Genomic DNA, 20,980 nt, shown 5'->3' with positions numbered 1-20,980 from the left:
CATTTCTAGAACTACATCAAATAATACTAGGTAGAGAAAGCATCCTTGCTTTATTCTTGTATTTACTGGGAAAGCTTCCAGTGTATCTCCAATGCATATGATATTTACTTTGATATATGCCTTTTATAATATTAAAAAATAATTCCTCTGTGTATATTTTTAAGGTTTTTTTTTAGCATAAATGAATAGTGTAATTCAGTCAAAGGTTTTTTTATGCATCTATTGAGATAATCATATAGTTTGAGATATGTTTTAACACAAACTACCAGGGAAAGACTCCCTAATGAGAAGAACTACAAGGAAAATTGTAAAGTACTTTGTCAGCAATTAGGCTTAGACCAATGCCATATGCCACAATAAGTTCTTAAAATGAATACTTGAACCAAATATAAAACTTTATAAAATAATCAGAGGAGAACGGGAAAGATACCTTTTCATAACTTTAGTTATGGGTGAAAACTCTTAACCCTAAAAGAGGTGAGGAAATCATGGGAGATAAGATAAATAATTTTAAAATGAATGAATGATAAGAGAATTAGAAAAGTGCTAGATTAATAATAATTTACTTTTTTTGTCACACTTTAATACTTATGAAGCATTATCCTCATAGCAACCCTTTGAAGAAATCAGTGACTGCATTTATTGCTTATTATGTGCTAAATACTTGGGGTACAAAGAGAAAAACAGAGATAGTCCCTGCTCTCAAAAAACTCACATTCTAAAAGCTTTTGCACTAACAGAATCAGTGCACCTAAAATAAAAGAGACTGCTGAGGAGGGAAATCTTTGCATCAACTACCTCATATTAAAGCCTGGTCTCCAAAATATATGGGACATGGATGCAAATATATACACTTTCAAGCGCTATTCCAAAACACATAGTTGATTAAATGCCTATCAATTTCCTAAAGAAATATTCAATCAACAAACACATGGAAAAATGCTCCAAATTACTAATAAGGAATGTGAATCTAAAGTAACTCTTTGGTTTTACTCAGAAAAAAAAAGGCTTTATCTGTCAAAGTGGCAAGAATGATAAAAGATGGGAATTTTCAGTCAATGTTGGAGTGACTCTATGAACACAGAAACACTAACAAATAATGACCAATCTTTGTCCTGGAGAAGAGATGAGGAAACACACTAGCTTCTTCTCAGAGAGAGGTATGGGAGTTGGGGAAGGGAGGAAGGAGAGAGAGCTTATCCATGGGTAGAGAACAGGGGTGGGTAACCAGCAGCCTGGAGGCCACATGTGATTTTCTAGGTACTTGGGTGTGGCCTTTTATAGAACAAATCCTTTTACTAAATGTATTTGTTATTTGAAGCTTGGACTCAGTCAAACAGCTGCAGTTGAGGACCTAGAGGGCCACATGTGGCCTTGAGGCCACAGGTTCTCCATCCCGGGTCTAGAAGGTTGCATGTGCTCTTAAGTGGTATCCCCATGCTAATTATTTTTGCATAACTGTATTTGTTACAAGGAAGGCTTATCGTTGAGGAACATATTGAGAAATGACTGTAACAATGACTAAAAGGAGCTCAAAATCTTTTTTTAAAATCCCATATGAATACTAACTTTTTGACCCTGAAAATTCCTGAAAAACCCCACTACTGAAAGTCTCAGATCAAAATAGTCCCGATTCTATTTCATCCGGGATGTCCATTTTTCACTCTTACCTGAGAAGTGGCACATTTTCTTAAGATTTCTTTTGTTGCTCCAGGTGGTGGGACAATCCTATTAAATAATCCCGTTCTCAGTCGTGGGGTAGGAACTAACAAAGTTTTTCTGCCCTTTTATAGAAAAAAGCAGCAAGAGATTACAAATGGAAATGTACTCCTTATTTATTCAAACTACATCAGATAGAGAAGCCAGCTATTATTCTACATGTTGTTTCTGAACATGAGCAGGACACTACCCTCCTTAAGTAACCAACACACAAAATTAAGTATGGTAACTGCTTTGGGTTTTTGGTCAATTTTATTTAATGTCTTGTATAATGAGTATTAATTTCTTAAAAGAAAATACAGCACTTACTAAGCTGTTCAATCATATTCAGTTGCCCATAAGGATTTCAGATGATTATAGGTAAAGAGATTTTGTCTAAGATTATTTTAATAATCCAAACTCTGATCAAGCTGTATTTTAATTTCAATCACAACACTTCTATATTTCCTACATCTCATTTATGTTCAGCAGTATAGTCTTTGGTATTTCATGCCTTCAGGGTTATTTTTCATTAGAAAGCTATTTGCTACATTTATTAATTTATTCACAAAAGTATAATGATCCAACAACTCAACTAACTGTTAATGTCTGGTCTAATGATTAATACATATCAGTATTGGTGAATCACTACTTGTCATGTTTATTAATAGCCCATAAACTCCCCATGCACCCTGGTCAGTACACCATTACACCTCTGATATCTGAATGACCACAAAGACCCCCTGTCCAAAAAGTCTCTGCTGGCCTGTCACTGATACCTAAAACTCTACCATGAGAAATTCAGTTTCCTATTAAATACAAGTATCCTTGAAAAATCTATTATATTGGCTCAGAGTACAGAATTAGACATGTAGTTTTTGGAAATGGCTAATGTGGGGATTTGTTTTGCTTGACTAGTATGTTTCTGACAAAGGTTTTCTTTTTTTTTTTTCCTAATGGGGTGGGGTTAGGAATAAGGAAGTGGAAGGGAGAGAAAATAGCTTTTTGTTCATTGAGGAAAAAAACGGTAATAAAGGTGATCCATAAAAACAAAAGAAAAACTTGTCATTAACCAATAACTAGGGTGGAGTGATTTTTCTAGGGTGCTGTGAAGAGTGAGAGGCATCTACTAACAATGATCCAGGGACCACAGTCTTAAATTTCCTTAGTCTTCTTCCAACTTGCACAGTAGGGTGGGAGCCCACTCCTGTTATAACTGATTGCACTGCCTTCTGCACTCACTCCCAGTTGTTTCAGCAATTGGGGTGGGGGGAGAAGGTCTAGTTATGGATATGAACTATGATAGTAAGTAAGTCATTATCATGACTTTACAGCATGGTATAAATCAGTTTTTTGGTTCCTTTCCAACCTGCAAGATACCTGAGAACAAATTTTAATCCACAGGGATGGAGCATTGCTCAGGACAAAAAGGGCTAAGTGAGGTGCTCATGAGGGAAAAGAAGAGCCAAGAAAAAAAAGGGGGAAAGGACCCAAAGACAAAACTTACCAATCTCAAAATTTTGTCTAAGTCCTTTTTCTCTGTTATTATTAGAAACAGGAACTACTATGAGCTGGAAAGAACCTCAGAGGCATCAATTACAACCTCCTCATTTTACAAGAGAAGAAACTGCGCCACAGAGAGATGAAAAGACGAGTCCAGAGTCACACAGTCAGTAAACATCCAAGGCAGGACTCACTCAAGTTCTCTGGCCTCCCAGAACCCACCAGGAAAGAGCTGGGCTTCTGTAGTCTGGAGAAGACTTGGTGCACATGACAGGTTCCTTAAAGTACTGAAGAGATGCCAAAAAGGTCATGAGCCTAGAATGGGTGGAAGCTGTAAAGAGGCACCTTCAGCCTAGAGGTAGGGGAAAACATCCTAACCACAAGAGCTGTCCAAAAGTGGAATGCTAGTCTGACCCAGGAGGCAGCAGATTATCCACCAATAGAGATCTCTCCTTGGTCAGGTTCACACTAGACTAAACAGCTTCTGAGAATCCTTTCAGCTCCAAGAGTTTGTAATTCCACAGGTGTGTTGTATGGGAAGGAGCACCATCTTCCTATTCAAGGAAAAGCCACCAGCTGCTTAGAAAATATACTGACTTTATCTTAGCAAAGTATCCAGTTTAAGGAAGATATGATTACCTGTAGTACTATTAGTCGAACTCCTTCCAAAGGTTTATCAGGATCCACTTTAACTTCTTGTATTCTGGAGTAAGCTTTTAGCTGTCTGATATTTTGGCAAGCCTCATAAGACCCCTACATAGGTAAAAAAAGATATACCATCATCTTACTTACATCGAGTGCAAGGAAGCGAGCATTTTTCTGGGGAGCATCAGGATTTACTTTAACAGTCCTGGACATTTTAAATTCCTGTAAATGCAGCAGCATTTCAGCAGCATGAGAAGAACCCTAGTTTTAAGAAGAACAGCACATTACTCAAGGGCCTCCTAGACTTAAAGTTGAATAAAGAAAAACTTATAACAGTCCTCTCTTAATGACACCTAAAAACTGAGCCAAGTTCTCTTTTCCCAAACCTGTAACTACAAATTAGAGGACTAGATGTGCTCAGGCTTGGGTCTTCCATAGGTAAATAGTAGACCTTTCATCTGTAGTAGCCTCTATTCTACCATTCTCATGTCTTTTTGGCTTAAAAAATTGTTGGTTCAAAATTTGGAACTTTTGACTTAAAATTCCTTGTGAAGAATTATACATTCACTAAGAATAGTTACTTAGTGTAGTATTTACTGCAATATGAAGTAACAGGTGTAAAGTATTTTGTACATTTTGAAATCACTATATAAATTCCAGTTATCATTATTATTATTAAAACTGGATTTAAATCCAAAAGATTTGGTTTCTGGCAGCAGTATGGTGCAGTAAATTGGTTAGTTTTGAAGTCAGAAAGATCTGGTTTCAAAAGTCTAGCATCTGACAATCTACTTAACATTTCCATGACAGAGGGAGGGAGGGAGGGAAGGAGGGAAGGAAGGCAGGCAGGCAGGAAGGATGGATGGATTAAGTGCCAGGCACTGTGCTAAGCCCTTTACAAATATTATCTCATTTTATCCTCACAACAACCCTAGGGAGTAGGTAATATAATTACTCCCAATTTACACTTGAGGAAAGTGAGGCAGAGGTGAAGTGACTTGCCCAGGGTCACACAACTAGTAAATGTCTGAGGCCGGATTGAACCGAGTTCTTCCTGACTTCAGGAAGTGGAGTGCTCTGTACCACTTAGCTGTCTCCAAGACTCTAAGTAACTCACGGAGCTTCCAGTCTTCATAAGTGGAGGGAATGTTCCTATTAGTCCATCACTATGACAAAATCACAGACCCAAACAAAAACCAACAACAATAAAAACAATAACTGCTCATTTGTTTATAATTGTCAGAAAACAACATGTTCCTCAGCATGGGACAGTAGACTTAGATATATATATATATATATAGACTTATATAGACTCTCATATATACCCTTATATAGACTCTACTGTGACCCCTGGCTGTATGAGTTCCAGAGTCTCCCTGTGTCTGTGTTCGTCTCTTTAAAATGACAGAGATGTATTAGTCATTAATGTTCTAAACTGTACGGACTTAAGTCAATTTCCAAGGTCACAGAAGCTTACTCCTTTAAGTATCAAGGGCTTTTAAAATTTTAACTATTTGGTGGAATCTTTCTAATAGCTAGAATGTACTCAATTGCTTTTATTTTTAAAAATAAGTTCTTATTGTTACTTTCTTTTCTTCTATTATCATAGTTATCCGAAGGATACCTTCCCCAGGGCCAGTCTATAACAAACAGTACTTTTTAGAGAGGAAAAAAATAAACACAACTGATCAATACACTGAAAGTCCAACAACCTGTGCAGTATGTAATACCTACCTCCACCAAGGGGTGGAGGGTCTTCTCAGATCTTTTCATTTGAGGCCCATTTAATTTTCTAATTTTGTAACATTTACTTTGTTTCAGTGGGTGGTTGTGGTTTTCCAGAATTTACACTGTTGCAGTCACTGTATATGTTGATTTCTCAGCTCTGCTTACTTCACTCTGTATCAGTTCATATAGATCTTTTCATGTTTCTCTGTATTCATCACACACATCATTTCTTGCAGCATAATAATATTCCATTACATTCATATATTACAATTTATTTAGCCATTCCCCAATTGATAGACATCTACTTTGTTTACAATTCTTGGCTATCACACAGATGCCCACAAAAAAAAGCTGCTATAAATATTACAAAAAAAAAATGCTGCTTATTTTGGTGTATATGGGGACTTTCTTCCTTGGGGTATAAGCCCAAAAATAGAGTTCAAAGGGTATGAACATTTTAGTCATTTAGCTGTATAATTTCAAATAACTCTCTAAAATGGTGATAGCATTTTACAGCTTTCCCAACAATGCATTAATGTGACTATCATGCCACAACTCCAAATTAATCTATTGCTGCTTCTTGCCATTTTGTGTGTGTGTGAGGTAAAACCTAAGGGTTTTTTCAATTTGCATTTTTCTTATTATTAGTGTTTTAGAATATTCTTTAATGTGATTATGAAAATTGTACAGTTCTTCTTTTGAGACCTGTTTGTTCATATCTTTAGATCATTAAATTTTATATATTTTAGATACCAAAGCCTTATCAGAGAGATTTGATACCAAGTTTTTTTTTTTGATTCAACTACTTCCCAACTTATCCTAGATACATTAATTTTTGTCTGTGCAGAAGCTTTTCAGTTTCATGTAACCAAAGTTACTAGTTTAATTTTTTGTAATTGCCTCTTTCTTTTGTTTGACTAAGAATCTATCTCCTACCTAGAGCTGTGAGAGCAGATGTGATCTACTTTTCTTACAGTTTTTGATAACATGACCTTTAATATTAAGGTGGCATATCCATATTTTTTAGTTTAAATAAAATTTTTTCCAATTAAAAAACATTGATTTAAAAATTTTTTGAATTCTAAATTTTCTCCTTCTCTCCCTTCCCCTCAATCTTCCCTCTCCTAAAATGGTAAGCAATTTGATATGGGTTATATATGTGCAACCATGTATAACATATTTATGTTATATATATATATATGCACATATATATGATATCTAGCAATACTAGATGGCATTGATAACTGCAGCTTTATAAAATACTTTGAGGTGTAAAATACTATTCTCCTTCATTTCCCTTAATATTCTAAATCTTTTTGTTTCTCCAAATAAATTGTTACTATTTTTATCAAGTTCTGTAAGGTATTCCTTTGATAAAGCTTTAAAAGTATAGATTAATTTCGGTACTACTGTCATTTTCATTATATTGGCATGGCTTAGCCATGAACACTGAATATTCCCTTAGCTATTTAAATGTTTTTTTTTTTCCTTTAAGGAAAAAAACTTGAATTGAATCTATATAAGTTTTTTATGTGCTTTGGTAGGTTGACCCCCAAACATTTTGGGCCCTTTGTAGTTATTATTGCTTCATGTGTTTTGTTACTATATAAAAATGCAATTGATTTTTTAGTATTTTGTAGGCTGGAACTTTGCTGAAGCTATTGTCTCAATTAGTTACTTTGCAGATTCCCTAGGATTTTCAAGCAAATCAGTCCTATCATCAGCAAATAGGGATAATTTCCTCTTTACCTATCTTTATGCCCAAACTCATTTACTAGATCTGGAGGCCATAGTTCCTTCTGTTTTTAATGTTTTCCCTATTAATTTATTTGCTTATGTTCAAGGTCTCTGAGTTTATCTTACTGAGATCTTTGGTAATTTCTGTCCCACCCCACTCCCCCTCCCACCAATTTGCTTTTTCATTCCCTCCTCTTTCATGAGCCCCTTCCCATGCCGGACAATTCACAGCTCACCAGGCTAGGCCTCTGCCCCCAGTGGCCCCAGGTGGATGCTATACTCTTTCCCTTTGCCCCTCACACACACACACACACACACACACACACACACACTGCCCTCTCATGGTGACCCCTCCCCTTCCCTCTACTCCTCAGTTCTCTGGCTCAGCACCAGCGGTTCATAGCTTTGGAGCACTGGAGTCCCAGGGTTGTGGCCCCTGGCAGGTTTCTGTTCCTAAAGTGCTGCCACCATGTTGGCTGAAGGGGCCCAGGCAAACATCTACAGTCTAGAGCTGGGGTCTCCATGGCACTGGAAAGAGGTGGGGTACTGGTGGGTGGGCTTTATTGTAAGCCCATTTCCCTGTATCTGTTAGTGCAGCCTTAATGCAGGTGGTATGGGAGGTCAGGGAAGGGTGGGTGCTGAGTAGACCTGGCCAGTGAGGTTTGGGTTTTTTTTTAACCTTCTTTTGGATTCTGGGTGTCCTAGACTGTGGAGACAGCTGAAGTGCCTTCATTTTTGGTGCATAATTTCTATTCTAGAGATGTGATAGGATATGAGGATCAGAAAAAAAATGTGTCGTCCTCCATCTTGTTGCTCACATTACCCAGAAGTCCTACTTCATTTTTTTTTAAAGTAATGTTTACTCTCTCTTTTTAAAAATTAAATTTACTGATGTATTTACACTTCAAGAGACAGCGGAGGATAGAAGGACCTGGCATGCTATGGTCCCCAGGATCATAAGGAGCTGGACATGACTGAATAACTGAACAATAAACTGATATATTTTATTTTGCCACAATATACACTAGGGAAGTAGTATGGTATAGCAGAAAGAGCACTAAACTTGCATCATGCGACCTTTGCTATTTACTAGCTGTGTCACCTTGGGCAAGTCACTTCGCCTCCTCGCCTGTAAAATGAGTGGTCCTCTAAGATCCTTTATGGCTCTAGACTTATAATCCTGCTGCCTAATAACTCTCCCTGAAAAATCTTCTTGGAAAAAATGTCACATGTCTTGATGACATGGAGTCCTCATTTTGAACATGTCACTGCAGGTCCTGAGGGTTACTTAGATGTCTATCCCTATGTTACTAGTCCCAGGCTACAATCCTCACACCTGTCAGTTCTTCCTTCCTCAAGTGTCAGCTGACATATCTTAGGTCTCAAATATGCAGCCTCTTGTCCAGTGTACAGTGAGGCAATACTTCCCTGTGGCCCAGAGGGTGACTCCGGCTACTCTGACGTTGTACCAAGGCTTAAAGCATGGCCCAGTGACCCGCAAGGCATGGACCAGCTCTGTTCAGAAAGGTTTATCACCAGACTGGTTGCAGTGGGGAGGCTCTTGAAGATCACAGTCTGCCTATGGATATGCTTGCTTCTCCCAGTTCTCCCCTTCCCCAAATCCCCTTCCTATGCAGAGACTTGTAGGGGCTCAGGAGCATGCCGATCATCCTAGCAGCATAGGGTCACAGAGCCAGAGCTCAAAGGACCTCAGAGATAACTCGGTCTAGTCCCCTCATTTTACAGATAAGGACACTGAAGAGTCAAAGAACATAAGTGACTTGACCAACATTGTGCAGGCTGTTACGTGTGAGAGGTATAATTTGAACCCAAGTCCTCTGACTGCAGAATCAGCGCTCGCCATTGTACCATAGTGTCCCTCCTTGTTTCCCCTAAATGCTAGAAGTGCTCCTTAGGAAGAACATTACAACTACTGGGACGCAAAGTCACCAGCTTCTTGCACAGTCTAGGGCAATTCCACTTCTGTGTGTTGCCCGAAGCTTTACTTTCCCCACACTCCCTAAATCAAAATTCAGCCTAGGGGCCAACCTAATCCTCTGGGGATTCACAGCTACATTGTGCCGCAAAATGCAGGGTATCCAAACCATAACATGCCCTCAAACTGCCAAGGATCAATACCCATTAACATTAACGTTAACTTTATCCTTTACCTCCTTCCCCCTTCAATCAACAAAATGGAATTCTCTCTTGCCCTTGGGCTCATACCACTATATTATGCATCAACTAACTTGATCATTCCAACTACATGCATGCTAACTCTCCATCCACATTCTTCTCCATACTCTCTGTACTACACTCTGGACACACAGTCACAAACTGCTAGGGTTCTGCTCTCTTATGACCATCAAATCACAATGACCAGCATCAAAAGGATGTCTTGACACTGATTAATAGCAGGGGGATTAGGACATAATAAATAAATATTGGCCATGGTTTTATGCCCATGCTGCCCTCCTTACACAGCTGTTTGCATTTTAACTTGGGCATTCTCAGAGCTCAAAACTATCTATTAAGTTGTAGAGAGATCACAGACCGTATGAGGAAAGGAAATGTTCACATAGCCAAGTCTCAGATCTTCAAATCATTGAGGTATGGGTCTGCCATGAAAAAGTATGAATGACTACTGTCACCCCAAAGTGCACATGGGGTGCATATGATACCTATTTGCCTTTCAAAGGTCTTTTTCTTTTTTTCTGGGTTCACAGATAATGTTATAGATGACTAATATAAGAATTCTGGCTTCAGATAAAAAGGGTGTAATATGGCAATTTTCTTATATTGCCCCTAAAATATAAAAACAATACAATAATGATAATGCTACATTAAATTTAATGGAACACCTTATGCTGTTTCTTAAAGAGGCTCTCAGTAGAGTGAAGCTCTAACAGGGAAGAAGCAGAAAAAAAGAGCTTTAGGGAAAAAAAGACAGAAACCAACAGCATAGCCAGGCATGGTGGCATAGGCTTGTAATCCCAGTTACTAGGGAGGCTGGAGCTATCAAGTCTTATGGGAATTGTAAGCTGACAGATGTCAGCATCAAGTCTGGCATCTTTTACAAGACAAGCCCCTGGCATTGGGGGGCTCCAAGCTGCCTAAAGAGGGCTGAACCAACTCAGGCTGGAAATGTAGCAAGTCAAAGGGCCCGTGCAGTCAGCTGTGGGATAGGGTCCATGCGTAGTTGTACACTTCCAGCCTGGGTGAGATAGAGAAACCCAAGCTTTAATTAAAAAAAAAAAAAAGGCCTTGATAACTTAGCAACCTCTTCCTGTAATTTATTTTAATGACAACTCAACTTTCAAAATGGGTTCAGTTTTTTGGATCACAGTCAGTCCACTTTCTTTTCATGGGAATTACAGTAGTAGTAAAATAAATCAGCCATCTTTTGCAACTGGCCCAGAACGTTACTTAGTCCAGAGTCAGTGGTTTTATCCAAGAGTGCTTCTTTTAGCCTAACTTGTACAAAACAGACTCTTCAGATCTGAGCTTCTAGCAAAAACAACAAAACAAAAACCTTCCTCTAATATGCAAAACCACATTCATCCCTCCTCTTGGCTCCTGACACATAAAAAGTCCCCCAGCCTGGCTGCAGAGAATGATGACTCTTTCCCTCTGAAAACAAGCAGACTGAAGGGTTTGAGCGAGGACTCTTTGCTTTTTCCTCAATGCCAACTTTCCCTACTCTTCTGTTTAGCACTAACAAATTACCAGATTGGATCAGGTTAAAAACTTTGTTTTCCCACAGCATTACAACAACAGTAAACATGATTCAAATGCTATATTTTCCCTTATGAGGGCAATGTGGCACAGTGGAAAGAGGACTGGGCTTGGAGTCGGGAGAACTGGATTCAAATCCTGCCTCAGCCATTTACTAGGTCTAACTCATAGGTAAAATGGGGATTATCACACAACTCCTTCCTCATGGGATTGTGTGAGGTAAGAACTTTGTTGCTGCTTTGGTTTTCCCTGATATATTTCTAAAAATATTTTGCAGTTGTAAACTAAGGCCCAGAATAATAAAGGCAGAAAAAAATGTCAGTTCAACAAATAGTTATTGAGCTCCTGCTGTGCCTTAGCTGCTTTGTCCAAGAGCCCTGAAGAGCAGTAAGTGACTTTCCCTGCCCTCAAGGTACTTACAATCTAGTAGTTAAGGTCGGACAAATCACTCTTGTTTTTTTCAAAGGAGCTCCTATCTGGGCTTTATCTTAACAGAACATTTTCCCATGAATTTCCTGAGTAAAGTTAACTCAGTGAAAATGGCATCATGAACAATAACATGCTCCCGGCCAAGATCAACATTTTATTTGATATCAAGTAGTAAGCAGTGGCTTAAGTAGCAACTTATATTCAAGACCTGCCCAGTTGTGCTCATAGACATAGGATGATTAGTCACTGCAAATGAAAGTTAAGTGCCATGATGAGAGATGTCAGTAAACATGAATGTTCTAGGGACATATGGTTTTAATTTTACACTGCTACCAACTGTTCACTGAATTCTAATCCACCATGAAGAGATACAGTAATAGCATTACTAATGTTACTGATCTAGGAATGTGTTGTGCTTGTTTTCAATATTCTAGGAAGGCTTAACTACCTTGAAATTAGGAATCCTGTGATGGACAGGCCTTGGAAAGTCAGCTATATTTTGTGCTTCCATATAATCCCAAATCTTTTCACGAATTTCCTGTTTGGAGACACCTAAAACATTAACAAAAGAGGTTTGAATTAACTGTCAAATAAATCATTAGGAATCAATCACATGTTATAGATGGTCAGACTACCATATAAACCTTTAATATACTATATTCAATCAATCAATAAACATTTATTAATACCTACTGTATGTCAGGCATTGTGCTAAGTGTTAGGGATAAAAAAAAAAGAGGCAAAAGACAGACCCTGCCCCTCAAGAAGCTTGTTATCTAAAATGGGAGCCAACATGCACACAAATATGTACAAACAAGCTATTATATGGGATAAATCGGAAATAATTAACAGAAGCAAGGCACTAGAATTAAGAGTGATTGGGCAAGGCTTCCTGGAGGTGGGATTTTAGCTGGGACCTAAAGGGAGCCAGGGAGGTCAGTAGTCAGAGAAGCGAGCTCCAGGCGTGGTGAAGCATGGTGTCAGTATGCTAGGCACATACTCTGCTTGCAGTTTCTTGCAATCAAATGTCGTTTTACCAAATCTGATCCAAAACCAAGGCAAAGTTTTGTTTCTTGAGACACTCGTTTATCATAATCACAGTTGATATGGGCAGTGTATGGTCCTATCATGTTACCCTCAGGCCCTTCTATATATGTGGCTTCAAGTCAAAATAATTTAAGGGATGTCCCTTCACCTCAAGTTAACCACATTATCTTCAAATATATCATGGTGATGAGAATGACTTTCCCTATTCTCTCTGACAAAACACACACTTGCTCTATTCCCTTTCAAGGACTATTCTGAAACTTCCCTTCTCAGGAAGTCTTCCCTTGTGAACTCTACCTGACAATGGTCACTACATTAACTGCAATGTCACTTCAGTACTCCTGAGGTGAGACTGACTTTTTTTTAATGGCTTAACTTACATATCCAACATACAGTTGTACTCTTTTAAAAAAGCCACCTCTGGGAAACTATGTATTTATTCCACTGTGGCCAATAATGAAAAAACAGTTTCTGGACTCCTCATTTGAAACTGCTTTCTAAGTCTGTACCACTTTTTCCGGAATGTCCTCAATGGTGGCAGATACCTGTGTATCCTTGGAGGAGAAAATTGACTTTTCAAAATAGACAGAGGTCATTTAGAGACAAGACTGGTAAATACAATGGGTGAATCGGGTAGGTAAGTCTTTTGGGGGGCCAGAAAAAAGTTCCACTATAAAATAATGCCACTAAGTTTTATCTATAATTCATACAACATCCATAATGTTTGATTCTAAAGATATCTGAAACTTTTTCAAGCAATGATAGCACTGCCTGAATAAGTAAGTCGTCATCTTCCAAGGTAAGGTACTTTGCCTAACAAGTTCTGAGACATCTTTTTAGAAACTCATTTTATAGTCCTATCTTCATATAGTTACGATTAATTTGTACTTGTTAATATTTCTCTGCATGTGCTCCATTTCTGTCATACATGTTGGATGAGTCCACTCCAGTATACTCATTTATGTAAAGGAGCTAATAAATCTATGCCAAGAATCACCCAGGATGCAAAGACAAGAGGGTTGTGATCTACCCCAAAGGAAGTATTCCTTAGCACCATCTCTAATGTAAATGGCTTATGATTGTTTTGAATGATTTCCCACAATCTTTTCCATATGTAAGAATAAACAAGAGCTCCAAATCAAATGTGCCTTTGTAAGATACTTATTTATATGACTATATTACCTTTGGTTTGCAAAACATTTTACAAATGCTACCTCATTCTATTCAGTGGGCAGAGCCTTGGGTTTGAAGTCAGGAAAATCTGAATTCAAATCCAACCTCAGCTCTCTGATGCCAGGCAAGTCATTTAACCTTTGTTAATACAGCACCTACCTCTCAGGGTTGTCATGAAGATTAAATATTTTTTTTAAAAGTATGCAATACAGTGTCTGGCACATAGCAGGCACTATATAAATGCTTATTCCTCTTCCTCTTAAAACTACCCCATCAGGTAGGTGATATTGTAATCTCCATTTTACAGATAAGGAAACTGAGGTCAAGTGACTTGCCTAGGGTCACACAGCTAGTTAGTGCCTAAGACTGGATATGAATTCATGTCTTCTTTACTCCATGTCCAGTGCCCTATCCCTTGCACCACCTAGGTATTTCTATAGATGCATGCTTTCATAGAAATGGGTACTCTGCTATAATGCTTATCAGACTGCACTTCTTCGAGGTCCTCCCAATATGATGAAGGCCTTCTGTTATCCCGAACTCGACCAGACTGGTCCACTTCCTTTTCTAATCATACATCTTCTGAATGGTCTTTTCTAACGTTTTCTTGCAAGTCATTGTTGGTAATATTCCTGACCCATTCACAACCACAATACATATTCCTGAATGGCCTTTGCATTACTTGCAATTTTGATTTTCTAGAGGTTGTACTCTCCCATCATTTGCAGTCAGTTAGCACCACCAGAATACTTGGGTTAAAAAGATGTGGGGTTTTTCATAGTGGTTGTTGTTTCCAGGCAAAATGTCCTAAAAATTATACACTTTCCCAAATGCTCTCCTACTAATCCAACTTTGGACTCAACTCATTATCCATTTGCAGTGTCTTGCCAATGGAAAAGCTCAATGAACTGTCCACATTTAATTGTGTATCAGTCTACATTAGGGGTACATCAGACAGATTTCAGGGATTCCATGAACTTGAATGGGAAAATATATCATATTGCTATTTTTCCTAATCTCAAACTTAAATTTAGCATTTCCTTCAATTATGATTTAAAAAACAAAATAAAAACAGTATTCTGAGGATAGGCTTTACCAAACTACCTAAGGAGGCCATGCTCTGGTCTGTATAATGGGCATTATCCTTTTTTTTTTTCTGAATGGATTATTATGCTGAACTCTTTTGAGTTATGAAATTGATTTAGGATATTCTACAGTATTTTGAGAGATGGGTCCAATAAACAAGAGGAAAAAGAATATGGAAACCCTTATCTTCTGCAGGAAATATTCCTTTCATTTAGATTATGCACTTTATTTTCTCTATAATGAACTACTCTATCTAGACATTGGCACCTAAGGCCCCAGTGAACATCGGTGAGAAGTGTAAATGACAGCAAAGAAGAGAAAGCAAGGAAAATTGGTTGGATCAAACCAAGTACAAACAAAGGAAATCCATGTTGGAAGTGGTACAATTCAAAGTACTATGGGATTCTCAAGATATTCGAAAAAAGGAGAAAATACTGAACAATTGGGAAAACATCATGGGTAGCAGTACTACCAAAAAACAGTTGATTAACAAGACAGCAGTAACCATCAACCACTCTGCCTGCATCTCTATAAAATCATTAAGAAAATGATTTTACTCATTTATTAAAGGTACCTTTGGTGAGTACACTTATTCTAGTTTTATGCCTCAGAGTACTAAAGTTTAGAAATTGTCTAGTTCAATTCCCTGATTTTGCAGGTGAGGAAAGTGTGAAGGACAGAAAAAGGAAGTGATTGGTCAGGGGTCATACAGGTAGTAACTGATATAGCCAATAGAACTCTGGTTCCATGAATCCAAGTTCAGGGTTCTCCTTCTGCATCATCTATCTTGTTGAGTCTATGAAGGGATCATGAACAATCAGGTGATGGAAAGATTCAAAAACCTCCATGGCTGCATTTAATTCTTCTGCCTCAAATAAACATGGTGGTATCTGTATTCCCTGCACAATTCAGTAAGGTGTTTAATTTTGGAGCTGTGGTTTGCTGTAGAATATCTTTTTTTTTTTTTTTGCTTTTTGGAGGGCAATTGGGGTTAAGTGACTTGCCCAAGGTCACATGGCTAGTTTGTGTGTGTGTTAAGTGTCTGGGGCTGGATTTGAACTCAGGTCCTCCTGACTCCAAGGCCAGTGCTCTATTCACTGCGCCACCTAGCTGCCCCTGTAGAATATCTTTTGCAAAAAGCCTCCTTGTTCCTCTTTCTTTCTCAAAATTTTAAGGAAACCTTCAATATGTGGGTAGATCATTCTACAAAGAGATAAGAAAGTTATGTCATCGATGCTCCCTTGATTGCCACTTTAGGGCAGTTATAATACCTGGAGTTATAGTTGCACATTTTTCCTTAGATACCCTGAAAATCTAACTCAGAATGCCCTCGAAAATGTGTTGCTTGCAGCACCAAGGTTTTCTCTCTGTATTCTTGGTCAAGTCCAGGGGTGGGGAACCTGTGGCTTCAAGGCTACATGTGATCCTCCAGGTCTTCAAGTCTGGCCCTTCATATGTGGCCCTCAAGGTCCCTTGGGATTTCTTCTGTGAAGTTTGGATTTGGTTAAAGGGAAGAACTTGAGGACCTAGGGGGCCATATGTAGCCTGGAGGGATTAGGTTGCCCACTGCCTCTAATCAAACCACTCATCCCATCCTCCTGTTCTTTAGGACCATTTCTATGGAGACCAGAAATGTTAGAGTCCAAAGGCAGTGGTTCTATTGTCACTGATGTAGGGGCTTGTTACTGAAACCCTGTAGCAGCAAGCACCCCAGCGTCCTCAGGGTGGCTGCCAATACAGGTTCTTAGATCTGCTTTGATAAAGGAAAGCAACTCAAAATGGGTTAATAAGCTTACTTTAATCAGTCAAACATATATCGTTTACCTAGTTCAGGGGAAAAAGGTCAGCACCCCGAACTTCAGAATATACAGACAGAATTATCAAGACAGAAACAGATCAAGTAGACAGATTTCCAAACTGTCCAACCATTACATCCATACCAAACAACATCTGGGTTTCAAAGCTGGGGGGCTCTGGACAACGGCTAGCCCAGAGTTTCATCAAATCACAGAACACTTCTCAAAGTGAGACCCAAAACAAAGCCTCACATTAGGGCTTATATAGCCTTCTCCTGGCTCAGAGAATGTAACAACCTTGTTGACCCACTGGCCAATCAAAAAGTACCTGCTGAAAAACAAGCCTCCTACCCCAGGCTCCTGGTGCACTTTAGCCTAGGGGCAGGGAAGATCTTAAAAATTTACATTCCCATTACAAACCCTGAGAGATCTATTCTATTTTTCATCTGTTTGTTGTTCTTCTTCCCCTTTCATCTTAAAAATTCTTGGAAAAATTTCATTTACTTGATCCCATATATGTTTTCTGTAAACTTGTTTCCCCATCCCCCCCACCCCTACCGATGTTCATTGTTTTATGTGGCAGTACTATTCGTAATTTTTCATATTTGCTCATGGTAAGATTTAGGAAAGGCCTTTTAAGTTCCAGCCTGTTACCTTTGTCTGTCATATCTGGCTACTCATAAGGTCAAATGTTTGATGGCTTAGGTGATTTGATTTCATTGTTGTGGGAATTTCTTTAATCAGTTAAACTTTCTCTAGCAAATGATGATAATCTGTTTCAATATTTTCTTCAGAATCAATAGTTTATTTTCTTAAGTCAGGGTGAGGCTACTACAAGATTATATTAATGATGTATTAATTACACAAAATAATTAATTACATAAATATGTAATGCCATCAAGTTTACAAAGCACTCTACAAAATATATCCTCTCACATGACATTCAAAACAACCCTGTGGGATAAGTAATGCAGGTAATATTATCACTATTTTACATAAGAGGCAAGTAAGTTGTCAAGAGGTTAAATGACTTGCCTGAGAATTGGAGGGGAAATTTATACCGAGAACTTTCCTGTCTCCAAGTTTTACATTTTTTTTCTGCTAGCCTACATTACTGGCAAAGTTGGAGAGTTAAAAAAAAAATTAAAATTATCCCTCTTTTACTGATTCATTAACAAAACACTGGTCCTAGGTAGTACAATGCTAGGGACTATGGAAAGATCTAAATTTAGATTAGGTACATATGCCCTCTTAGAATTTATAGAATAGTAAGGGGACAAAGACACAAATGTAGATAAATATCTTGCATAGTGAATTCAAAAGTTGTAAAATAAATGGGGTATGTTAGGTCTGAGAAGGAACGTCCTATGAAGAGAGCAGAAGGTTCAGGAAATGTGGGAGCATGGTGGATCTGCCAAGAAGAAAGAGGAAGGTTGGTCAGGAACTGCTAGAGTCAGTCTTTTGGACATACATTATTTCCTTGAAAATAATTTAACCCTGCAAGGAACGTTTACATTTGCAGAGTGAATAGCATACTGGGACTGGAGTCAGGAAGACCTGACTCCAAATCTGACCTCAGGCTCTTATTAGCTTAGTTGTGTGACCACAGACAAGTCATTTCACTATGTGCCTCAGTTTCCTCAACTGTAAAATAGGGATAAGAGCACCTAATGAACAGTTTTAAGGATCAAATGATCCAACTTCTGAAAAGAAATAAACATGTTGCCCATTCTAAAAGTATTTTTTTTTTACAAAGACTATTTCATTTAGTTTTACAACTTTTTCAAGTGGGTTAAAAGATAGACATCATCAAAGTATACTGTCACAGGATCTTGACTCAAATCCTAACTGCTACTTTACTGCTTGTGTGACTTTGGGTAAGTTACTCAACCTCCCTAGGCTTCAATTTCCTTATCAGTCTCAGAGAGGTGCCCCAGGCACTGAGTGATTCAGGGACCTATTTCTGATCACCCAGCAAGTGCCAGTAGACACCACATCATCGCGGGGCTATTACAAACCCTCCAATTCTCAGGCAAGTCATTTAACCTCTTGACAACTTACTTTCCTCTTATGTAAAATAGTGATAATATTACCTGGATTACTTATCCCACAGGGTTGTTTTGCAATTCTCACTTACATTACAGAGCTGGGTGACTGCAGACCTCGACCACTAGGGTTCTGTCTCCCCATCTGCAACAGAAGTGGGGGAGGGGTTGGGTGCAGACTAAATCCCGCATGAGGTCTAAAGTCGAAAGCTCTAGATCTGTGTCCCTGGGAAGCCTACATCATACCTGACCAGGAATCCCATCTCCAATATCCCCAGGAGGCGGTCAGCCAGCTCAGCCTCCCGACCTCCGATAGGACCATCACTCTTCAGCAAAACAGCCCTACTCACTTCTAATTAGCTCTAACTTCCTTACATCAAGGAGTGGCATAGTGGAGAAGGCTGGCCTTGGGGTCCCAAGACCTGGGTTCCAATTCCTGCTCAAGATACTTATGCATGAATTTGATTGGATCTATTTCCTCATCCATGAAACGAGCATGACAAATGGGTTTTCACCGCTTACTCAGCAACTCCAGCTAACCTGGAGCATTGAAAGAATCCCAGACTGAGGGGTAGCCCGGTGGCGCCTTGGTGCACAGAGCACTGGCCCTGGAGTCGGGAAGATCTGAGTTCAATTCTCGTCTCCGAAACTTACTAGCCATGTGACCCTGTGCAAGTCACTTACCCCCTGACTGCCTTGAAAAAAAAAAAAAAGGAAGAAAGAAAAGAAAAGCTCACACTGGGCGTCTCCAGACCTGTATCTGGGCTCTGGCTAGCTCAGTGGCCTCGAGTGAGAGCCTCGGGCTCCCAGATCTTAAAGTTCACAGTCCTGCTCTTAATTCTACAACTACCAGCCCTCCCACCTCACGCCCACCCACGTGCTCTTAATTAGCGCCATCGGCCTGCTGGCTCCCGGCATGCTCTCCGGCTGTCCCCAATGCCTGAAACTGACATTATCGGATCGAGGACGTTCCCCTCCCCCCGCCCTGCCTTGCCCTTCCGGGAAGAGACGAGGCGGGCACAACTCAGGCCCGGCCTCCGGACCCACGCCGCGGTCCCGGGGCCCCTCATCCCACTCGCGTCCCCCGCCCGCAGGGGTCATACCCGTTCGCAGCCGCAAGGCCTGCTCCATGGCAGCCCGTCAGCGGCGTGACGGCCGGGGAAGGGCGGGGCTCTATGCTCGGCGCGCTTGATAACGTCACACGCTTATGACGCCTCTTTAATGCATAGAGTCAAAGAAAGGCGGGGAGAAAAGGTCGTACCGCTCGCGCTCGGTACAGAAGCCCACAAAGGACAAAAATGATAAGGGCGCTCCGGCTGAATGGTAGCTTGCCCTTGAGTGCCCCCTTTCGGTCTGATCTCAGAGCAAGAGAAGGAAGAAATGCCGTTCTCCAGCAGAGGGCGATGAAAGAATGCTTACATAGATGGTTAGGCTAGGAATAGATGCTAGATTAGATAGATGACAGATGTAGGTAGGTAGGTAGGTAGGTAGGTAGGTAGGTAGGTAGGTAGGTAGGTAGGTAGGTAGGTAGACAGATACATAGATAGGTACATAGATACATGGATGGATGGATGCATAGATAAATTAGATAGACAGATACATGATGGATAGATGGATATATAAGTACATACACAGATAATTACATAGATACAGAGATATATTGAGACTGGGTAGGAGATAATAGAGAAAAAATAGGTCAAGTGGAGGTTAGGTGGCTAAGATAAATGAATAGATGGCAGATGCATTAACTAGGTTTACAAATAGGTAAATTAAGTGATCGATAGATAATAGCATTGGTAGCTATATATATAAGATGAATAAATGAATAAGAGAAATGATAGAGATTGATTAGATAAGATAGAGATTAGATGGATGAGATAAATGGATTAGGTTGACAGATACATAGATTGATAAATAGATCAATAGTAACATAGAGGGAAGATTGTTCTTCATTCTCAAAGAGGACCAAAATGACATTGCAGTGTTGGGGTCATGGTACAGTGGTGTGTTCAAATGTGACTGATCAGACTAATATGAGCTTGGATAACTTTACCATGGGTCAGGCACAAATAGTTCTTATGAACTTTTGGAGGGGAGATGTCTCCAAACTTGCACATCCCACATTTTTTTGAGCTACTGGAATTCTGCTTTGCTCATAAAGTACACCTTCTTTGTTGTGGGCACACTATGCTGGAAGGTCCTGTTCCCATGTCTCCCTGTCTCACAATCGATTCCAAAGTTTTTCAGTGATATATGATAGATATTAAGTAGATAATATAGAGGTTAGATGGATAATATGGAGGTATCTATAGCTAGATGGATTAAACAGATATGAGATCATGTGGATAGATGGATAGG

At 39.4% G+C, this 20,980-nt stretch overlaps 1 protein-coding gene across 6 annotated transcripts in view; it reads right to left on the bottom strand.

Moving 5' to 3' along the window:
- The window catches only part of MTHFSD (methenyltetrahydrofolate synthetase domain containing), a 106,720-nt gene that overhangs the window by 35,551 nt on the left and 50,189 nt on the right, over nt 1-20,980 (bottom strand). Inside the window, exons 2-6 of one of the 6 annotated variants that reach the window (XM_069085607.1) lie at nt 19,726-19,789; nt 11,924-12,027; nt 4,042-4,107; nt 3,841-3,954; nt 1,671-1,784 (exon numbers count right to left, since the gene is read on the bottom strand). In XM_069085607.1, coding sequence (XP_068941708.1) covers nt 1,671-1,784; nt 3,841-3,954; nt 4,042-4,107; nt 11,924-12,027; nt 19,726-19,753 — 426 coding nt within the window. In that variant the 5' untranslated portion in view covers nt 19,754-19,789. Of the gene's footprint in view, nt 1-1,670; nt 1,785-3,840; nt 3,955-3,993; nt 4,108-11,923; nt 12,028-19,725; nt 19,850-20,980 lie in introns of those variants that run through there. The other 5 variants (XM_069085606.1, XM_069085609.1, XM_069085610.1 and 2 more) reach the window with 5 other exon arrangements.

This window comes from Petaurus breviceps, unplaced genomic scaffold, assembly GCF_028583685.1.
Source record: "Petaurus breviceps papuanus isolate PSGF00001 unplaced genomic scaffold, PetGlider_PUasm1.0 176, whole genome shotgun sequence".
Lineage (NCBI taxonomy): Eukaryota > Metazoa > Chordata > Mammalia > Diprotodontia > Petauridae > Petaurus > Petaurus breviceps.
The sequence above is the reverse complement of the archived record's forward strand: the minus strand, read 5'-3'. Positions and strand labels throughout refer to the sequence as shown.